The sequence below is a fragment of the Trichomycterus rosablanca genome, chromosome 11 (genome assembly GCF_030014385.1).
Source record: "Trichomycterus rosablanca isolate fTriRos1 chromosome 11, fTriRos1.hap1, whole genome shotgun sequence".
Classification (NCBI taxonomy): Eukaryota; Metazoa; Chordata; class Actinopteri; order Siluriformes; family Trichomycteridae; genus Trichomycterus; species Trichomycterus rosablanca.
Window position 1 is genome coordinate 20791743 of NC_085998.1, and position 18839 is coordinate 20810581.

The following is an 18839-nucleotide window of genomic DNA, read 5'->3' on the forward strand; positions in this document are numbered from 1 at the left end:
TTTCCTTTTTAGCGCGCATGTGCGAAAATCATGACGTTTTCTTCCGTCGCTGCAGAAATCGTGACGTATTTTCTGTCGCTACAAAAATCGTGACGTTTTTTTCTGTTGCCCACGTGTGTAGACTGTGGCATACCATCGGGACCAAAACGTCTTAAGATCGACACGCAAAAAAATACGTGTTAACAGGTTGTTATCACCTGTACACGCAAAACATTTACGTCATTTTGTGTCTTTTTATGTAAGATTTTGACGTGTGCACACGGGAAAATTTTATGTGTCTTGGGCCTAAGTGTAAAAAGCCGAAGAGGCAGTACATCACCAATAGGGGGCGATGTTTACTAAGTGGAAAGTCCATAATATTAAAACCACCTCCTTGTTTCTACACTCACTGTCCATGCAGTTTGTAGTTCTACAATTACTGACTGTAGTCCATCTGTTTCTCTACATACTTTCTTATCCTGCTTTCACGCTGTTCTTCAATGGTCAGGACCCCCACAGGACCACCACAGAGCAGGTATTATTTGGGTGGTGGATCAGTGATGGATCAGTGATTTGGGCCAGTGATAGCTCAGTGGTTAAGGTACTGGACTAGTAAACAGAAGGTTGCCGGTTCAAGCCCCGCCACCACCAAGTTGCCACTGTTGGGTCCCTGACCCAGCAAGGCCCTTAACCCTCCATTGCTCATCATGTTCTGCTCATTGTGTAAGTCGCTTTGGATAAAAGCGTCTGCTAAATGCTGAAAATGTAAAAAATTTAAATGGATCATTCTCAGCACTGCAGTGACACTGACATGGTGGTGGTGTGTTAGTGTGTGTTGTGCTGGTATGAGTGGATCAGACACAGCAGTGCTGCTTAAGTTTTTAAACACCTCACTGTCACTGCTGGACCCAGAATAGTCCACCAACCAAAAATATCTAGCCAATAGTGCCCTGTTGGCTGCGTCCTGTGACCACTGATGAAGGTCTAGAAGATGACCAACTCAAACGGCAGCAATAGATGAGTGATCGTCTCTGACTTTACATCTACAAGGTGGACCAACTAGGTAGGAGTGTCTAATAGAGTGGACACGGTATTTAAAAACTGATCCACTAATACCAGCACAACACACACTAACACACCACCACCATGTCAGTGTCACTGCAGTGCTGAGAATGATCCACCACCCAAATAATACCTGCTCTGTGGTGGTCCTGACCATTGAAGAACAGCATGAAAGGAAGCTAACAAAGCATGCAGGAAACAGATGGACTACAGTCAGTAATTGTAGAACTACAAAGTGCCTCTATATGGTAAGTGGAGCTGATAAAATGGACAGTGAGTGTAGAAACATGGAGGTGGTTTTAATGTTATGGCTGATCAGTGTATAAGTTTATTCCAGTTCAGTAGATGGCGGTAATACACTATATTGTAGGTTGTTACTTAAACTACTTTAAATCAAAGCAGAAGAAAACGTCATTTCCTGGTTTTGATACTGACGTGTCTAACACGGAGTAATTGCCAGCTGGTAGCGTGGATTTCAGTGAGTGGGTTAGTTCGCTGATATAAGTTCAGCTCGGTTATACAGATTATAAAGGAGTTATTTAGTGTGTATGTTATTCAACCTTTTGCTTTTTGTTTATTTAAGTTTATTTTGGCAAAATGCTGGATTTTTTTGCCATATTTAGTAAAGGGGGCATAGTGCTGTGGTGTTTTCATGGGGTCGGGGTTTCGGAATCGTTTACAGGCCATGTCAACGCTCTTATCCGCTCCGTTATTCTACAGGTAAACATTCCTTATTCAGTGTTCACTCGCATGCTAACAGATAAGTGTATTTTTTATATGTACAGTGTTTCAGTATCCTTGTGTGTGTCACATTTACCCTTACGAAACTGTTCGTACAGTATGTTCGCTTACTTTGTAATTTAATTAACATAAAGTCATCTATTTGATACTTCATACTATGATATATTGTGAAACAGTAAAGCAAGGTAATGTAATGGTAATCCCATACTCATGCCATGTGGATCAACTGTGGCTTCTTTACAAATGTGTTTACCTTGACAACCAGATGTGGAAGCACACAGATTCCCCCCCGCAGTCTATTAATGAAAATAAAAAGCAGTTCTATTGTTTATGTTGTCAAAGCTTGCTTGTGGACATTGTTAACAGATCTGTCTTTAGTAAAATCACACAGGTGGTTCATTCAGCAACTATATAAACAACAGAGCACGTTGCAAGATTTATTGTAAACTTAAACTTCTTTTTTTATTTGTTTATAAAGTTTGATTGAGTACGTGTTGTTCACACGTTTCTATTACAAGATCTGTTGCATAGTTTTTGTTTGTTAAATTGAATTTATAAGGAAAAAGTAAACTAAATGTGTCTTCTGCAAAAGCTACATGTTTTTTTCCCCAGAATGTTAAATTTGACAGTTAGGATAGAAATTGAGATTCTAGAAGAAGAAGATGTCCTTTATTTGTGAAATATACATATACAGATGTACAGTACAATGAAATTCTTTCTTCACATACAGTGTATCACAAAAGTGAGTACACCCCTCACATTTCTGCAAATATTTTATTATATCTTTTCATGGGACAACACTATAGAAATAAAACTTGGATATAACTTAGAGTAGTCAGTGTACAGCTTTTATAGCAGTGTAGATTTACTATCTTCTGAAAATAACTCAACACACAGCCATTAATGTCTAAATGGCTGGCAACATAAGTGAGTACACCCCACAGTGAACATGTCCAAATTGTGCCCAAAGTGTCAATATTTTGTGTGACCACTATTATTATCCAGCACTGCCTTAACCCTCCTGGGCATGGAATTCACCAGAGCTGCACAGGTTGCTACTGGAATCCTCTTCCACTCCTCCATGATGACATCACGGAGCTGGTGGATGTTAGACACCTTGAACTCCTCCACCTTCCACTTGAGGATGTGCCACAGGTGCTCAATTGGGTTTAGTCCATCACCTTTACCTTCAGCTTCCTCAGCAAGGCAGTTGTCATCTTGGAGGTTGTGTTTGGGGTCGTTATCCTGTTGGAAAACTGCCATGAGGCCCAGTTTTCGAAGGGAGGGGATCATGCTCTGTTTCAGAATGTCACAGTACATGTTGGAATTCATGTTTCCCTCAATGAGCAACACTCATGCAGCCCAAGACCATGATGCTACCACCACCATGCTTGACTGTAGGCAAGATACAGTTGTCTTGGTACTTCTCACCAGGGCGCCGCCACACATGCTGGACACCATCTGAGCCAAACAAGTTTATCTTGGTCTCGTCAGACCACAGGGCATTCCAGTAATCCATGTTCTTGGACTGCTTGTCTTCAGCAAACTGTTTGCTGGCTTTCTTGTGCGTCAGCTTCCTTCTGGGATGACGACCATGCAGACCGAGTTGATGCAGTGTGCGGCGTATGGTCTGAGCACTGACAGGCTGACCTCCCACGTCTTCAACCTCTGCAGCAATGCTGGCAGCACTCATGTGTCTATTTTTTAAAGCCAACCTCTGGATATGACGCCGAACACGTGGACTCAACTTCTTTGGTCGACCCTGGCGAAGCCTGTTCCGAGTGGAACCTGTCCTGGAAAACCGCTGTATGACCTTGGCCACCATGCTGTAGCTCAGTTTCAGGGTGTTCGCAATCTTCTTATAGCCTAGGCCATCTTTGTGGAGAGCAACAATTCTATTTCTCACATCCTCAGAGAGTTCTTTGCCATGAGGTGCCATGTTGAATATCCAGTGGCCAGTATGAGAGAATTGTACCCAAAACACCAAATTTAACAGCCCTGCTCCTCATTTACACCTGGGACCTTGACACATGACACCAGGGAGGGACAACGACACATTTGGGCACAATTTGGACATGTTCACTGTGGGGTGTACTCACTTATGTTGCCAGCTATTTAGACATTAATGGCTGTGTGTTGAGTTATTTTCAGAAGACAGTAAATCTACACTGCTATACAAGATTACTGACTACTCTAAGTTATATCCAAGTTTCATGTCTATAGTGTTGTCCCATGAAAAGATATAATGAAATATTTGCAGAAATGTGAGGGGTGTACTCACTTTTGTGATACACTGTATACCAGTTTGTTTGGAAGCTGGGGTCAGAGCGCAGGGTCAGCCATAGTACGGCGCCCCTGGAGCAGACAGGGTTAAGGGCCTTGCTCAAGGACCCAACAGTGGCTGCATAGCAGAGCCTGGATTTGAACCGCCAATCTTCCGGTTGATAGCCCAAAGCTCTACCCACTAGGCCACCACTGTCCCCCAAATTCTGTTCAGCCTCTGTGTTGAGAGTGTGATGCTAGTATCACTATACTGTATGTTTTATTATTTACCTATACATTATTAGAGTTGCTTGTAGGATCATTTACGTTGACGAACAAAAAAAGCAAGAGAATTCAGAAATAGGCACATTTTCTATGAGTCTTGCTGTTGCCAGAAAATAGAATCATGAATCTCTGTTTTACACTTATTCTGTCCTGCTGTAGTGTTTTTTATCTGCACATGTATCAGTAATCTAGCAGAGTGCACATATTTATTACATAAAACTAGTTCATTTAGGTAGGTTTTTTTAAACTTTATTTGCATACCTGCTTTATACTCTCACAGTAAAATATCAAGGAAGTCCTCTATTTAAATAAAGTAAATTTATCAGAAAATGTGTTTTTGGAACAACAATTTGATTGTCCATTATTGGCACCTTTATAATGAACAAAATGTAATTGTTTAATCATGTTGATTTACATTTGACCTTTTAAAAATAAGGTAAGTGTTTAGTAACAAATGTTTTTAACTACAAAGTCCTGTTTTACTTGGGACTGGATTATTTAGTTATACTTAATTATTATCATGTGGAAAAAAAATCTAAATACACAAATACAATTTGACAAAGGTGCATTAATAAAGTAGCTACACATCTAAAACGCCCTAACAATAAATATAGGCTATTATTTTTTATCTAACTATATAGTGAAGGACATGTTTACTAGGTGGTACCATAAGTTGTTACTGATTATATCGCCAGAAGAGAGAAAAATAGAGTTTTGGTTAAGCTACTAAACAAAAATGTTTTACTTATCTTTTCCAAACTTGCCAATAACTTGGCACAGATCTGAGTGACTCTGATAATGTCCAAGTTGTTTTGGCCACATGTCTGTGATGTATCTCTAAAAGAGCAAGTGTTGCTCACAGGTAGCCATGAGTACCCACTAATAGTGTTCCAAGGAGGGACAAGCCACGAGTCGCCCACAAATGGCTAATTGATGTTGGAGGACATGAAGGCTATTGTGGCTCAAAGAAATGTCACCAGGATGCACAATTGGTTGATCCACCTCACAGCATAAATAAATAGAAGGACCTGCTGGTAATGTCCTGGTACCAGATAAGCTAAGCTGTTTTGTTGTAAGAGCAGTGTTGACAGCCTATGAGGTGGATGGTCCTAATGTTTTGGCTCATCAGTAAAACTCATAAAGCTTTACTTCTTAGTTTCCTTTAGAGTCTGGTAAAGCCCTCCATGTAAGTAAAGTATGTAAATTTTTCTAATTCAAGGTTAAATGTTCTCATTTTTAGGAGCGTTCTGGAAACAGTTCTTTTACTCATAATTCATTGAGTCTCAAGTACAAGTTGGACAATGAATTTGAGCTTGTGTTTGTGGTAAGTGTTGCATTTTTAAAATAAAATTTAAAAGCTGTACTGTACACAGTCTTATTTTGGGATCTTTTCACCATGGTCTTTGTGTTGTTCCATTTCTGATTTAGGTGGGTTTTCAGAAAATTCTGATGCTTACGTATGTGGACAAGTTCATAGATGATGTTCAGCTTCACTTCAGAGATCGTTATAAAAATGAGTTGGAGCAGAAGAATGCGCTTAATTTCTTGAGCAGTTGTTTTGAGTTTGAGGATGACTTCCACCAGCTTCTGCAGTAAGCTTTCTTTGAGGAATAGTTCTACACAGTCCTCTTTTCCACTGCGTATGTTGTTTTCTAATATTTTGTAATGTATTGCAATAAAATGATGATTTAAACGTGTGTGTGTATGTGTGTGTAGCGAGGCAGAAGCAGAGAACTTGGCTAAACCCCAAAATAAAATGAGAACTTTCAATGAGTCTCAAAAATCTCAGAAAACTGTGAAATCTATGATTGAGACGAAAGGTGAAAACAAAGGCAAGGAGCCTACTGGAAAGAAGAACAAGCAAACCAGAAAAGAAGGTAAGGTGATTTATGATAGAGCAAACTCTTTACTGTCTAAAATATGCTGTTTTATAACTGGATAACTGTGGTGAGGTTGAGAGTCAGTGTGACATTTTAGAAAAAAAAGTGCCATTGCCATCTGTGACAGAAAGAGCATAGTTAACCATGCATATTGGGTTGATAAAATATCTGTCCTTTGTGGACACCTGTTTTTTTTTTCCCTAAAGCACATTGACAAATCCTTATGCATGGTGTAAAAGAATCCAGACAAACAGATTTTACTGTCTTACTGGACAGAACTGCTAACCAGGAGTAATATAAAGGCTTATCCCACACCTTCCAACACCTTGTTGAGCCCTTAAGCCTTTTAGATTAATGTTTTGTGTACTGTTGGTGGGAATTCAAATTTTGCCAATATCTTTTAACCACTAATTGACTATTATTAGCCATATTTTCAGCTGGTCCCCACACATGGAAATTTGAGAAGCCTACAATCTGCAGTGTTTTTGCATGAATGTATGCATGAATTAAGTACAAGGTCATTCTGGAAGAAAGCTTTATTTTGCTTTCACATTGTTTCCCAACTCTGAAGGTTTGGACCACCAGATTAAGACCCTTTCATGGCCAACCCAATCTCCAAACTGAACCCCTTTGGAAACCTCTGGAATTTGATCAGGAGGAAGATGTATTGTCACAAGCCATCAAACAAAGTGTTTATATTTTTGTGCCAGGAGTGGCATAAAGTCACCCAAGAGCAATGTGAAACACTGGTGAAGAGTCATCCCTATGAGCAATTTTAAATGTTTAGATGTTTGACACAAAGTGTTGAGCCACAATTTATCTTTACTTAGACTGAGCTTTTGGTGAATAATTTTATATTTATTAATGATACTTTTATTTGCTCATTATGGAATGTTATAACTTTTCCCCTGATCTTAACTTTTGACTGTGTTGCAGACCTCAAATTTAAAATGTATTAATATTGATGAAGTAAAATCAAGTTGGTCAACTAAAAGATTAAAAGTAATTTCTTTGTACAGTTATATATGAGTTAAATAGAATTAACAAATACCAGATACTTGTTTTATGGTATTTTACGAAATGTCTTAACATTTTTGGAATTAGTGTTTGTAGCACAATGCAGACTTAACTGGTCTGTGCTGTTATTAACATGTAGCATTATTGGGTAAACTGTTTGTCCTCTTATCTTAGTTGAAGCAGTGGCGGTTGAGCAGTCCAGGCCTGAGAAGACTATGGAGAATGGGAGTCAGGGAATGAGCCAGGAAGATATAATTCAGAAAAAACGTGAAGAGTTCTTTCGCAAAAAAACAGGGGGACGAACTGAAAAGACTAGGTAAGTAAATATCACTTCTATGATGCAGATTTAAAACGGCTGATTTTTTTGTGCTGCTACTCTGTATGTTAAGATCCATGTTAGGTTTAAAGAGGTTTCTTTTGTGATTGTCACAGTTATTTAGCATCTATAAGTTTGAGTTTTCTAAAATATATCTGCTGGGTCATAGTATGCATAATACTGCACACCTAATATTTGTTTACATGCCCTTTGACTTGTTTCACCTTGATAAGCCACTTCTGATACCAGTCAACGAGCATCCAACAGAACAGTATTAGGCAAAATAATACAATTCAACCATGTTTGCTAGGGCTTTTTGCTACTGAATTGATTCTTATACACTGCCTGGCCAAAAAAAAAGGTCACACACTTACTGTCACATGCTCTTACTGTCACATGCTCTTACTGTCACTATTAAACATACTCCTGAGTTCTACTGTAGTTTTTCTACCATTTGATTTCACCAAACGTTTAAGTGATCGATCATTCAAGATTTTTTTCGACCACATTCCTTCCTCAAAGATGATGCTTCCCCACTGTCCGTCCACTTTTTAATAATGCGTTGGACAGTTCTTAACCTGATTTTAGTAGTTTCAGCAATCTCCTTAGATGTTTTCTCTGCTTGATGTATGCCAGTAATTTGACCCTTCTGAAACAGATTAACATCTTTTCCACGACCACAGGATGTGTCTTTCAACATGGTTGTTTAACAAATGAGAAGCTACTCACTGCATCAGTTAGGGTTAAATAACTTGTTGCCAGCTGAAACATAATCACCCATGCAGTAATTATCCAATGGGAGGCTCTTACCTATTTGCTTAGTTAAATCCAGGTGGTGACCTTTTTTTGGCCAGGCAGTGTATTTTCAATAGTTCATGGCTGCAGTAAGCCTGCTTCAAGCGCTTATTTTAGCCATTTTAAAAACAGTTTTGGGTCAGTGTTTGGTTCTAAGGACCGAGTTGCATCCAGTCAACCTTCTTGCTGTTGCCTTTACAGAGTTTTTTTTTATTTTGATTTTAATTGTAGATAAAAGATGTCAAGATGTCAAGACAATGACATGTAAATGTAATCATTCTCTGAACCATTTTAGATTATGTGGAAATTTGATTACTAAAACATTTGCTTGCCTTAAATGGTTCAGATTTATATTGCACAAAGCAGTATATTGTAAATGATCTATACTCACTTTTCTTATGTTATTGCTGACAGTAAGTCCCCTAAACCTCAGAAGCCAAAGGGGAAAGAGAAAAGAGTTTGGGAGAATCATGGTACCAACACCAAAGATCTGGACTACAGTTCGTCAAATAGTCTCAATCCCACCTGCAACCTAGAGCAAGACCCGGAGGTCACAGCTGAACAAGTTAGTATTAAGTCGGAAAAAAAATAAATAAAACTGTTGTATAAACATGATTTAAAAAACTGGTATTATTGGAAATCCATAATTTGTAAACTACCTTTTCCATGTATTTACAAAGCCTGTTTCTGGAAAACCTGGGAAATTTTGTAAAATTCGATAAAAATAAGAATTTGGGGTTTGTCACATTTTTAGTAATTGTATTTAACTGGCAAAAGTACAAAATAATTCATTAGAATTTGATGGCTGCAACATGCTCAAAAAGTTTGGATAGGTTGTGTGATAACTAGCACACTGGACAAGTAAGATGCAGAGGTTTTATGTGTGATGCTACTAGTCAAATTGTATAGTTTAGTTTAAACCTACAAAAAGTTATCAAAGTCTTTACCTTTTCTACACAATTTCAGGTGGGCTCTATGAAAGGTGACCTGCGTGATGTAGACTCAGAGTCCTCAGATGACATGAATGAAGAAGATCAGGAGCAAGAGATTTCAGAAGTCAGTAAAAAAGGGTAAGAATTCTGAAACAAGGTGTGTGAAGTCTATTGCAATATAGTTACACTTTATTTATTTGAAAGCCTAAAGCAATGTTGCTTTCACTCATGTACATAATGTCTAAGTTCTAGAATGTTTAAAATGGAAAATAAAAAAAAGAGTTAATTTGTGAAGTAATTTATACATTTGAATTTGGACTACATAAGTAAAAAGCACTGTCAGAACTGCATTAAAAGTGGCATTTGTCTTTAAAGTACAGATTTAGGTTTAAAAATATATTATTAATAACTAGTTCATCTTCCTTAGAAGAACTAGTTTTTTCCTAGTTATTTACTTATTCCATTCCCTCTTTTTCTTCTTAATCTAGTTGTGTCCAATTTCTTATGATTGCAACCTTTCTCCTCCTGTTTCAACCCCTACCCATGTTTGAGAAGGACTGCACACTGTCTTGTATCCCTTTCAAAACATGCACAGTCACCACCAGCGTCTTTTTACCTGCTGGTCCCACAGATAATTGTGCCCTGCTATCTGTGATCCCTTATGCAGGTGTCTTGATTAAGCAGCAGATGCTGCAATTGCATGAGTGATTAGGAACCCATGCACAACAGTTTCCCTATCCCGATACAGTCATGTCTGTGCAGGTAGTTAACATAGTCAGTAGCATAGCACAGCTAAGATCCGAACACAGATCTCAGAAGTGGTGGGCTAGCGTATTAGATGACTGCACTGCCCAAGAACAGCTATTTGGTCTTACTATTTAATTTCAAACACGGTCTTAATTTGGATGTCATATTTCCTGCTTACAGTGCTACTTACTATATATTTGGCTGATAATGTAATAAGTTAATAGCTGCAATTTTGTTAACTTAAAAAAACTGTTTGTTGTTGATTTAATTCACCTGAATGTCATCTGAGCATGTGCTTCAATAGAAAAGACTTGGGGAAAATTGTGAAATTAGGAAAATTTACATTTGTACTTAAATGTTGTCAATACTTGGATTCATAACAATATTGTATTGCATTCAAAAATGTGTTTAATAGAAGCAATTTCAACAGCCAGTCTCAGAATTTTGACCAGTGTTGAGCATTCATACCATATTAAATTATTATTACACAATAATTACTATTGACATGTTGCTTGTTTAATAAAAATACATCTTCCTGATTGTAATATGATTGTTTTAATTGAGACCGTTTCAAAAGATAATAGAAACAAAACTTTGTGTCAATTATTTATTATTTATGTTTTGTGTTTTTTGTCAGAGCCAAATCAGGTGGTTTTGGTGGTATGTTTGGAATGCTGAAAGGTTTGGTTGGCTCCAAGACCTTGTCTATACAAGATTTGGAGCCAGCGCTTGAGAAGATGAAAGACCACCTCATTGGTATACTTGCCCTCCTGTATCACTTTATTACCAACTATATGTATATATTTATATACAAATTCCCTAATTGTGTTTTGTGTGAGTGTTCACCATATTAAAAGTACACCATTGTGTTTTATAGGTAAGAATGTAGCAGCTGATATAGCTTCACAGCTCTGTGATTCTGTGGCCAAAAAACTGGAAGGAAAAGTCATGGGCACTTTTACCAGTGAGTACCACATACTGTGAACACCTGGTGGAAATTTTAGCATTAGCCTCTTTTCACTATTGCCTCCTTTTGCATTATAAAACCATTTCTCCTCTCACATCCTATTTTTTTTACTCTTTTAGCTGTGGCCTCTACAGTAAAACAGGCTCTGCAGGACTCTCTAGTGCAGATCCTACAGCCAAAACGAAGAGTGGACATTCTGAGAGATGTGATGGAAGCACGTGCTCAGCAAAAACCCTTCGTCATTACATTCTGTGGTGTCAATGGGGTTGGCAAGTCCACTAACCTGGCTAAGGTTAGAACTGCTTTTAATAGACTTTTAGTTAAGCTTGTATATAATTACATTTTTTCATTTTAATTTTACCATTGCACTTTTCTGTGTAAGTGCAACTCATGTATTAAATTACTGTTTGAAAAACAATAGAAAAGAATTAGTCTTAAATGAAAAATTTAGGTTTTCATACTATAATGCTTTGGTTGCCACGTGAGTCATCCCAAAATGGGTTCTTGAAGACATTTTTGCAGGAATTAGCAGTGCATGATCTTACCAATTTAAGGTGCATCACAATTAGAAGACGGGCTCATCCAAACAAGCACCTATAGTCTTTCCTTTGTACTTAGGGGAAGGTGGCATCTACCTTTTTCATGTACAGGGGTTGGACAAAATAACTGAAACACCTGTCATTTTAGTGTGGTAGGTTTCATGGCTAAATTGGACCAGTCTGGTGGCCAATCTTCATTAATTGCACATTGCACCAGTAAGAGCAGAGTGTGAAGGTTCAATTAGCAGGGTAAGAGCACAGTTTTGCTCAAAATATTGCAATGCACACAACATTATGGGTGACATACCAGTGTTCAAAAGAGGACAAATTGTTGGTGCACGTCTTGCTGGCGCATCTGTGACCAAGACAGCAAGTCTTTGTGATGTATCAAGAGCCACGGTATCCAGGGTAATGTCAGCATACCACCAAGAAGGACAAACCACATCCAACAGGATTAACTGTGGACGCAAGAGGAAGCTGTCTGAAAGGGATGTTCGGGTGCTAACCCGGATTGTATCCAAAAAACATAAAACCACGGCTGCCCAAATCACGGCAGAATTAAATGTGCACCTCAACTCTCCTGTTTCCACCAGAACTGTCCGTCGGGAGCTCCACAGGGTCAATATACACGGCCGGGTTGCTATAGCCAAACCTTTGGTCACTCGTGCCAATGCCAAACGTCGGTTTCAATGGTGCAAGGAGCGCAAATCTTGGGCTGTGGACAATGTGAAACATGTATTGTTCTCTGATGAGTCCACCTTTACTGTTTTCCCCACATCCGGGAGAGTTACGGTGTGGAGAAGCCCCAAAGAAGCGTACCACCCAGACTGTTGCATGCCCAGAGTGAAGCATGGGGGTGGATCAGTGATGGTTTGGGCTGCCATATCATGGCATTCCCTTGGCCCAAAACTTGTGCTAGATGGGCGCGTCACTGCCAAGGACTACCGAACCATTCTGGAGGACCATGTGCATCCAATGGCGGTGTCGTGTATCAGGATGACAATGCACCAATACACACAGCAAGACTGGTGAAAGATTGGTTTGATGAACATGAAAGTGAAGTTGAACATCTCCCATGGCCTGCACAGTCACCAGATCAAAATATTATTGAGCCACTTTGGGGTGTTTTGGAGAAGCGAGTCAGGAAACGTTTTCCTCCACCAGCATCACGTAGTGACCTGGCCACTATCCTGCAAGAAGAATGGCTTAAAATCCCTCTGACCACTGTGCAGGACTTGTATATGTCATTTCCAAGACGAATTGACGCTGTATTGGCCGCAAAAGGAGGCCCTACACCATACTAATAAATTATTGTGGTCTAAAACCAGGTGTTTCAGTTATTTTGTCCAACCCCTGTAATTATTTAATTAGCCAGTCATGTGGTTGAAGCTCAGTAAATAAAATCATACAAACATCATAAGCCATAAGGTTTACATAAAAATGTGATCTGGGTGACCTTCATGGACTGTTTTAAATATACCAGAAACCACTGATCATCTGGAAGTTTTACGTACAACACCTAATGGTAGGGTCAGTGAGCTGCAATTGTGTGGTCTAGTCTAAAGACTGTTGTGCATAAAAATCCCAGGAAATAAGCAGATAAAAAATGGTCAAACCAGCTTTTTTAACAAGTTACTTTTTATTGGAATTTTGAATGGCCTATAATTAAACTAAACTAACCTGCTTTAATTTTAAACATACTTTTCCTACCAGATCTCTTATTGGCTGATTGAGAATGGATTTACTGTGCTTATCGCTGCATGTGACACATTCCGTGCGGGTGCAGTGGAACAGTTGCGGACTCATCAGCGGCGACTGAACTCGCTACACCCCCCAGAGCAGCATGATGGGCGGCCTGTTGTCCAACTTTTTGAAAAGGGTTATGGCAAAGATGCAGCTGGTATTGCAATGGAGGCTATTGCATATGGTATGCCTCTTGCATATATAAAATATTATGAATTTGAGATGTCTGTGGAGATTATGGTATAATATGATTTTTTTTTTCCCAGCCCGTAATCAGAACTTTGAAGTTGTACTGGTGGACACAGCTGGTCGTATGCAGGATAATGCCCCATTGATGACTGCACTGGCAAAGCTTATTGCTGTCAATACTCCAGACTTGGTTCTGTTTGTAGGAGAGGCACTGGTTGGTAATGAAGCTGTGGATCAGCTGGTAAGTTCAGCATTGCTTTATTGTCCGCTACAGCCCTAACTGATTGTAGGGGATTGTAGTGTTTTAAGGGACAACATTACCATCTTGATAGTAATAGAGCACTTGTTTGGTTTTGCATTTTTAAAACTAGCATAGAGAAAAGAGCACATTTATGCAGTGTCACTGGCACAGAACACCAGTTTGACAATAGGCTTCCCTTTCGGCAACTTTTGTCTCTTCAAATATACCAATGTGACAATGTATATACACAAGATGCCACATAGGACGCACCAAATTGACCCATACATACCTGCTAAAAGGAGACCAGGCCCCCACTTGCCCCCTCTGTAAATCAAGAACTTCTATTAAACACATCCCCTACTCATGCCAACAAATGAACACCATCAGAACACAATTCTACAATACGAACAGCTACAAGGAAATCTTCACCTCAGGACCCTCGCAAAAACTGCCTTAATTCTTGGAATCACTTGCAATTAAAAACACTAAAATAAGTTAGACCCTCATAGTCACACAAACACTCTTAACCACCATACGCACAAGAAAGCAAATCGACCCACCACCTTGACATTGAAATAATCTATTAGCTATCCATGATAATAGCCATAGCAGCTGACATGGCGTTAAGAATTAAACAAACAAACCAAAAGGTTATGAGGTATGAGGTGCTCAGCATCTACAGTGAGGAAAATAAGTATTTGATCCCCTGCTGATTTTGTAAGTTTACCCCCTTACAAAGACTTGAACAGTCTATAATTTTTATGGAAGGTTTATTTTAACAGAGAGGGACAGAATATCAACAAAAAAATCCAGAAAAAAAACATTAAATAAAAGTTATAAATTAATTTGTATTTAATTAAGAGAAATAAGTATTTGATCCCCTACCAACCAGCAAGAATTCTGACCCCCACAGACCGGTTATGTGCCCGTGAGGCACACAAATTAGTCCTGTCCCTGTATAAAAGACTCCTGTCACAGAATCAGTTTCTTCCGTTCAAATCTCTCGACCACCATGGGCAAGACCAAAGAGCTATCAAAGGACGTCAGGGACAAGATTGTAGACCTGCACAAGGCTGGAATGGGCTACAAGACCATCAGCAAGAAGCTTGGTGAGAAAGAGACCACTGTTGGTGCGATCATTCGAAAATGGAAGAATCATAGTCAATCACCCTCGCCCTGGAGCTCCATGCAAGATCTCACCTGGTGGGGTAAGAATGATTCTGAGAAAGGTGAGGTCAGTCCAGAATTACACGGGAGGAGCTTGTCGATGATCTCAAGGGAGCTGGGAGCAGAGAAATGCTGGATATGACCCCAAGAACACCATCCCCACCTCCAAACACGGCGAGTGGAGTTGATGCCAAAGAGCTAAATTTTGGTCTCATCTGACCATATCACATTCTCCCAAGCTTTCTCTGAATCATTCAGGTGTTCATTGGCAAACTTCAGACGGGCCTGTACATGAGCCTTCTTGAGCAAAGGGACTTTGCGGGCACTGCAGGATCTCAATCCATTACGGCGAAGTGTTTTACTAATGGTTTTCTTGGTGACTGTGCTCCCAGCTCCCTTGAGATCATTGACAAGCTCCTCCCGTGTAATTCTGGACAGATCTCACCTTTCTCAGAATCATTCTTACCCCACCAGGTGAGATCTTGCATGGAGCTCCAGAGCGAGGGTGATTGACTGTGATCTTGTATTTCTTCCATTTTCGAATTATCGCACCAACAGTGGTCTCTTTCTCATCAAGCTTCTTGCTGATGGTCTTGTAGCCCATTCCAGCCTTGTGCAGGTCTACAATCTTGTCCCTGACGTCCTTTGATAGCTCTTTGGTCTTGCCCATGGTGGTCGAGAGATTTGAACGGAAGAAACTGATTCTGTGACAGGAGTCTTTTATACAGGGACAGGACTAATTTGTGTGCCTCATGGGCACATAACCGGTCTGTGGGGGGTCAGAATTCTTGCTGGTTGGTAGTGGATCAAATACTTATTTCCCTTAATTAAATACAAATTAATTCATAACTTTTATTTAATGTTTTTTTTCTGGATTTTTTGTTGATATTCTGTCTCTCTCTGTTAAAATAAACCTTCCATATAAATTATAGACTGTTCAAGTCTTTGTAAGGGGGTAAACTTACAAAATCAGCAGGGGATCAAATACTTATTTTCCCCACTGTAAAAAGCAGGACTGGTGTAAAATGATTTAGTTATTAGGACTGTCCTACATACTCATTTTTTTTTCTTTCTATTTTTTCTTAAACTAGTGAAATCTGTTGAATTTTACCAGTCATTCTAAAATGTCACTGCAGATGTGATTGTTTTTTAATATATTTGCTTTTTGAAATGTGTGCAAACAGGTCAAGTTTAACCAGGCATTGGCTGATCATTCCAAGTCTGATCAACCAAGACTCATCGATGGCATTGTTCTCACAAAATTTGATACTATTGATGACAAGGTAGAGTACTTTTCATTACTTTATCTATATTCTTTTTGTTCTGGCAAGAGTTTCTGTAAAGCGGTCTCTGTTGCATTTACCTGCTCTTTTCATATACTTATTTTACTTAATGGCGTTACTAAATTGTGAGCTTGTCCAACACAATCATTTTTTTACAGTACAGTATTATAATATAACAAACAGTATAACTGCATGATTACAAAGTAGTTACAATGCATTTAAATATGTTGTAAAACAAGTTTAATGAATTACATAAATTTTACTACACAACCAAATACACATCACAGTATTTACAGCAAATATTTATAGCTACACAATTTATATCATGTAGTTACAGGTAATGTCCTGTATATTACTGTCATTTTTTCTTATTTTCACAATTTTTTATATTAGTTACAGTAAACAGTTTCAAATCCTTATACAAGATGACAATGAGTACATGAGGAAACACACAACCCAGTTATTAAATTATATGTAAATAACTGAACAATAAAGGTGTAAACCTCCAGTGGATTCTAACCGCTTGACTTTTTGCCCACTTGTATTGTAGATCTGATTTTGAATGGATAGAATGAATGTATCTTGTAACTTTATCATGGAGCACCTTTCCAACCATGGTTGGAAATTTTTTTTGTTACCAGGTACTACTAATAGTAAAATCATCAAGGAACAGCTGGTTTTATTGTCTCTACAGGCTTTGCACACCTAGACTTGAAATGTTTATCCCATTGTTTATGGCCAATCTGCTCAAGTTCCGTTAGATTAATTAGAAAGCCTTTATCTTTCTGGTCTGTTTAGACATGTTCAATGGATTTTAAGTCTCGGTTTTGGCTGGGCCTGTCATTGACATAGAGACCTGGCAGAGACCAACTCATTCCATTTCAAAATGATTGAGTCTACTATGGTCCTGTGAACATACACAATCTGTTATTGTTTTGTATTCTTACTTTGATCTGTACTTTGCTACAATTGAATCACAAATATCCAGAGATAGTTCCTTGTAATTAGAGGTCTTGTTTTTGTCCTGACAATGCTGTGTAAACTGTGGGCCCTTAGATAGATCTAGCTCATTAAAGGTATATCACATGTATAAGTAAAGCAAGGAAAAGTTCTAAATGCTTTTGATTTGAATGAGATTTAAGTTACCACAAAATGTAATAAAAAATTACCTCATCATCCTGTATAATTAAGTGTAAATTGATGGGTTAAATGGCAATTATATCCATTCAAAATTAAATCACATAACAAAATGGGCTAAACGTTAAGTGGTCTGAATAATTTATTTATCCACTGTATAAGGTCTATGGCCATGTTTTCTGAGTAAGGTCTCTCAGTTAACTGATTAAACAAAGTCAAAGTAGCAAACTTAATGACTAAGCGTTTTGATGAACCAGTAACATGTACATTAACAGCACCAACAATTAGAAGTTTATTAAAGACATACATGTCAGAAAAGTAGGTTTTTACAAAGTTTTATTTTATTTTGGTCTTATTCTAAGACTTGATCCTAATCTAAGTGACTTCTCCCTTTTCTGTTTTTGTGTCTTTAACAGGGGTATAAATATAAGCACATCTCTTGATAAATTGTTACTGTTTATAAAAAGTATTAAGTATATAAAAAGTTGGAGCATGTCCCAGCAAACAAATGCTGGACAAACAGAAAAATATACAAACATTAGGTTAGTTCATTAGAGGAAGGTAAAGTTTGACCATTTGCTAATGATTTGTCAATAATAAGTCACATTTCTGTAAATTTAGTGTTTGGTATTTATTTATTGAAATAAAATTTGTTTTAAAGAGAATCTAAACAAATTTTTTTTTTTTTTTCTCTCCCTCTTTTCTGTAGGTTGGTGCTGCAATTTCCATGACTTACATCACAAGTCAGCCCATTGTCTTTGTGGGTACAGGACAAACTTACAGTGACCTGCGCAGCCTAAATGCCAGAGCAGTTGTGAACGCACTTATGAAGGCTTGAGTTGTGTGCATGCTGGTTTATGCACGATGGTTCAATTGGATCTGGCACACATTACCAAACAAGCTTGGGATCCAACATTGCCATTACGTCTTAGAAGACTTTACAAGTCCTGATGCAGAGTAACATGAAATCTGACTTTTTTTCAGATTCCATGTTGCAGCAACAGCTATTTAATTGAAAAGAAATTAACTCTTGCAGTTTTTGAAGGGTTATTTGACGGAATACCCAGCAATCAAAGTACATAGCTAACCAAAACAGATGGTGTTAAATCTCAGCAATGCTAATGCCAGCTGAGCTAATGCTTAATACAGCTGAACTGTAGATGCTGCGACTTCTATTCCTGATGGTTGCAGCTTTTTGGTTTGAACCATCTTCTGCCAACAAGATGTGTGCTATTAAATGTTGAAAAAGCATAACGTGTTGACTTGTCAAGGTAGAAGGAAAATTATTTCTTTACTCTGGCTCCATTGGGGCAACCCAATAACTGATATGTTCTCTTTATAAATGTAGAAATATACATTAAATTAATTAAGAAAACTAAATATGCTTCAAATGTGTTTCATTTTGTTGGTTTTACTTGTTTTGGGTCGCCTTGACATTATTTCTTTCTCAAACTGTTCCCACAATGTTAGATGCATACAAATGTCTTGGCATGTCTAAAGCATTAAGATTTCCCTTAACTGAGACTAATGGGCCTAAGCCAACACTTGAAAAACAAC

At 38.3% G+C, this 18839-nt stretch overlaps 1 protein-coding gene across 1 annotated transcript; it reads left to right on the forward strand.

Annotated features, from left to right (window-relative positions):
* Positions 1-1521: 1521 nt before the first annotated feature.
* Positions 1522-18662, forward strand: srpra (SRP receptor subunit alpha). Its single transcript, XM_063005286.1, has 14 exons — positions 1522-1761; positions 5570-5653; positions 5758-5921; positions 6046-6206; positions 7401-7542; positions 8752-8902; positions 9304-9407; positions 10654-10772; positions 10894-10980; positions 11103-11275; positions 13236-13449; positions 13532-13695; positions 16047-16145; positions 17992-18662. The coding sequence occupies exons 1-14, from the start codon at positions 1639-1641 to the stop codon at positions 18118-18120; spliced, it is 1914 nt and encodes a 637-aa protein (XP_062861356.1). The 5' UTR covers positions 1522-1638; the 3' UTR covers positions 18121-18662.
* The last annotated feature ends 177 nt before the right edge of the window (positions 18663-18839 follow it).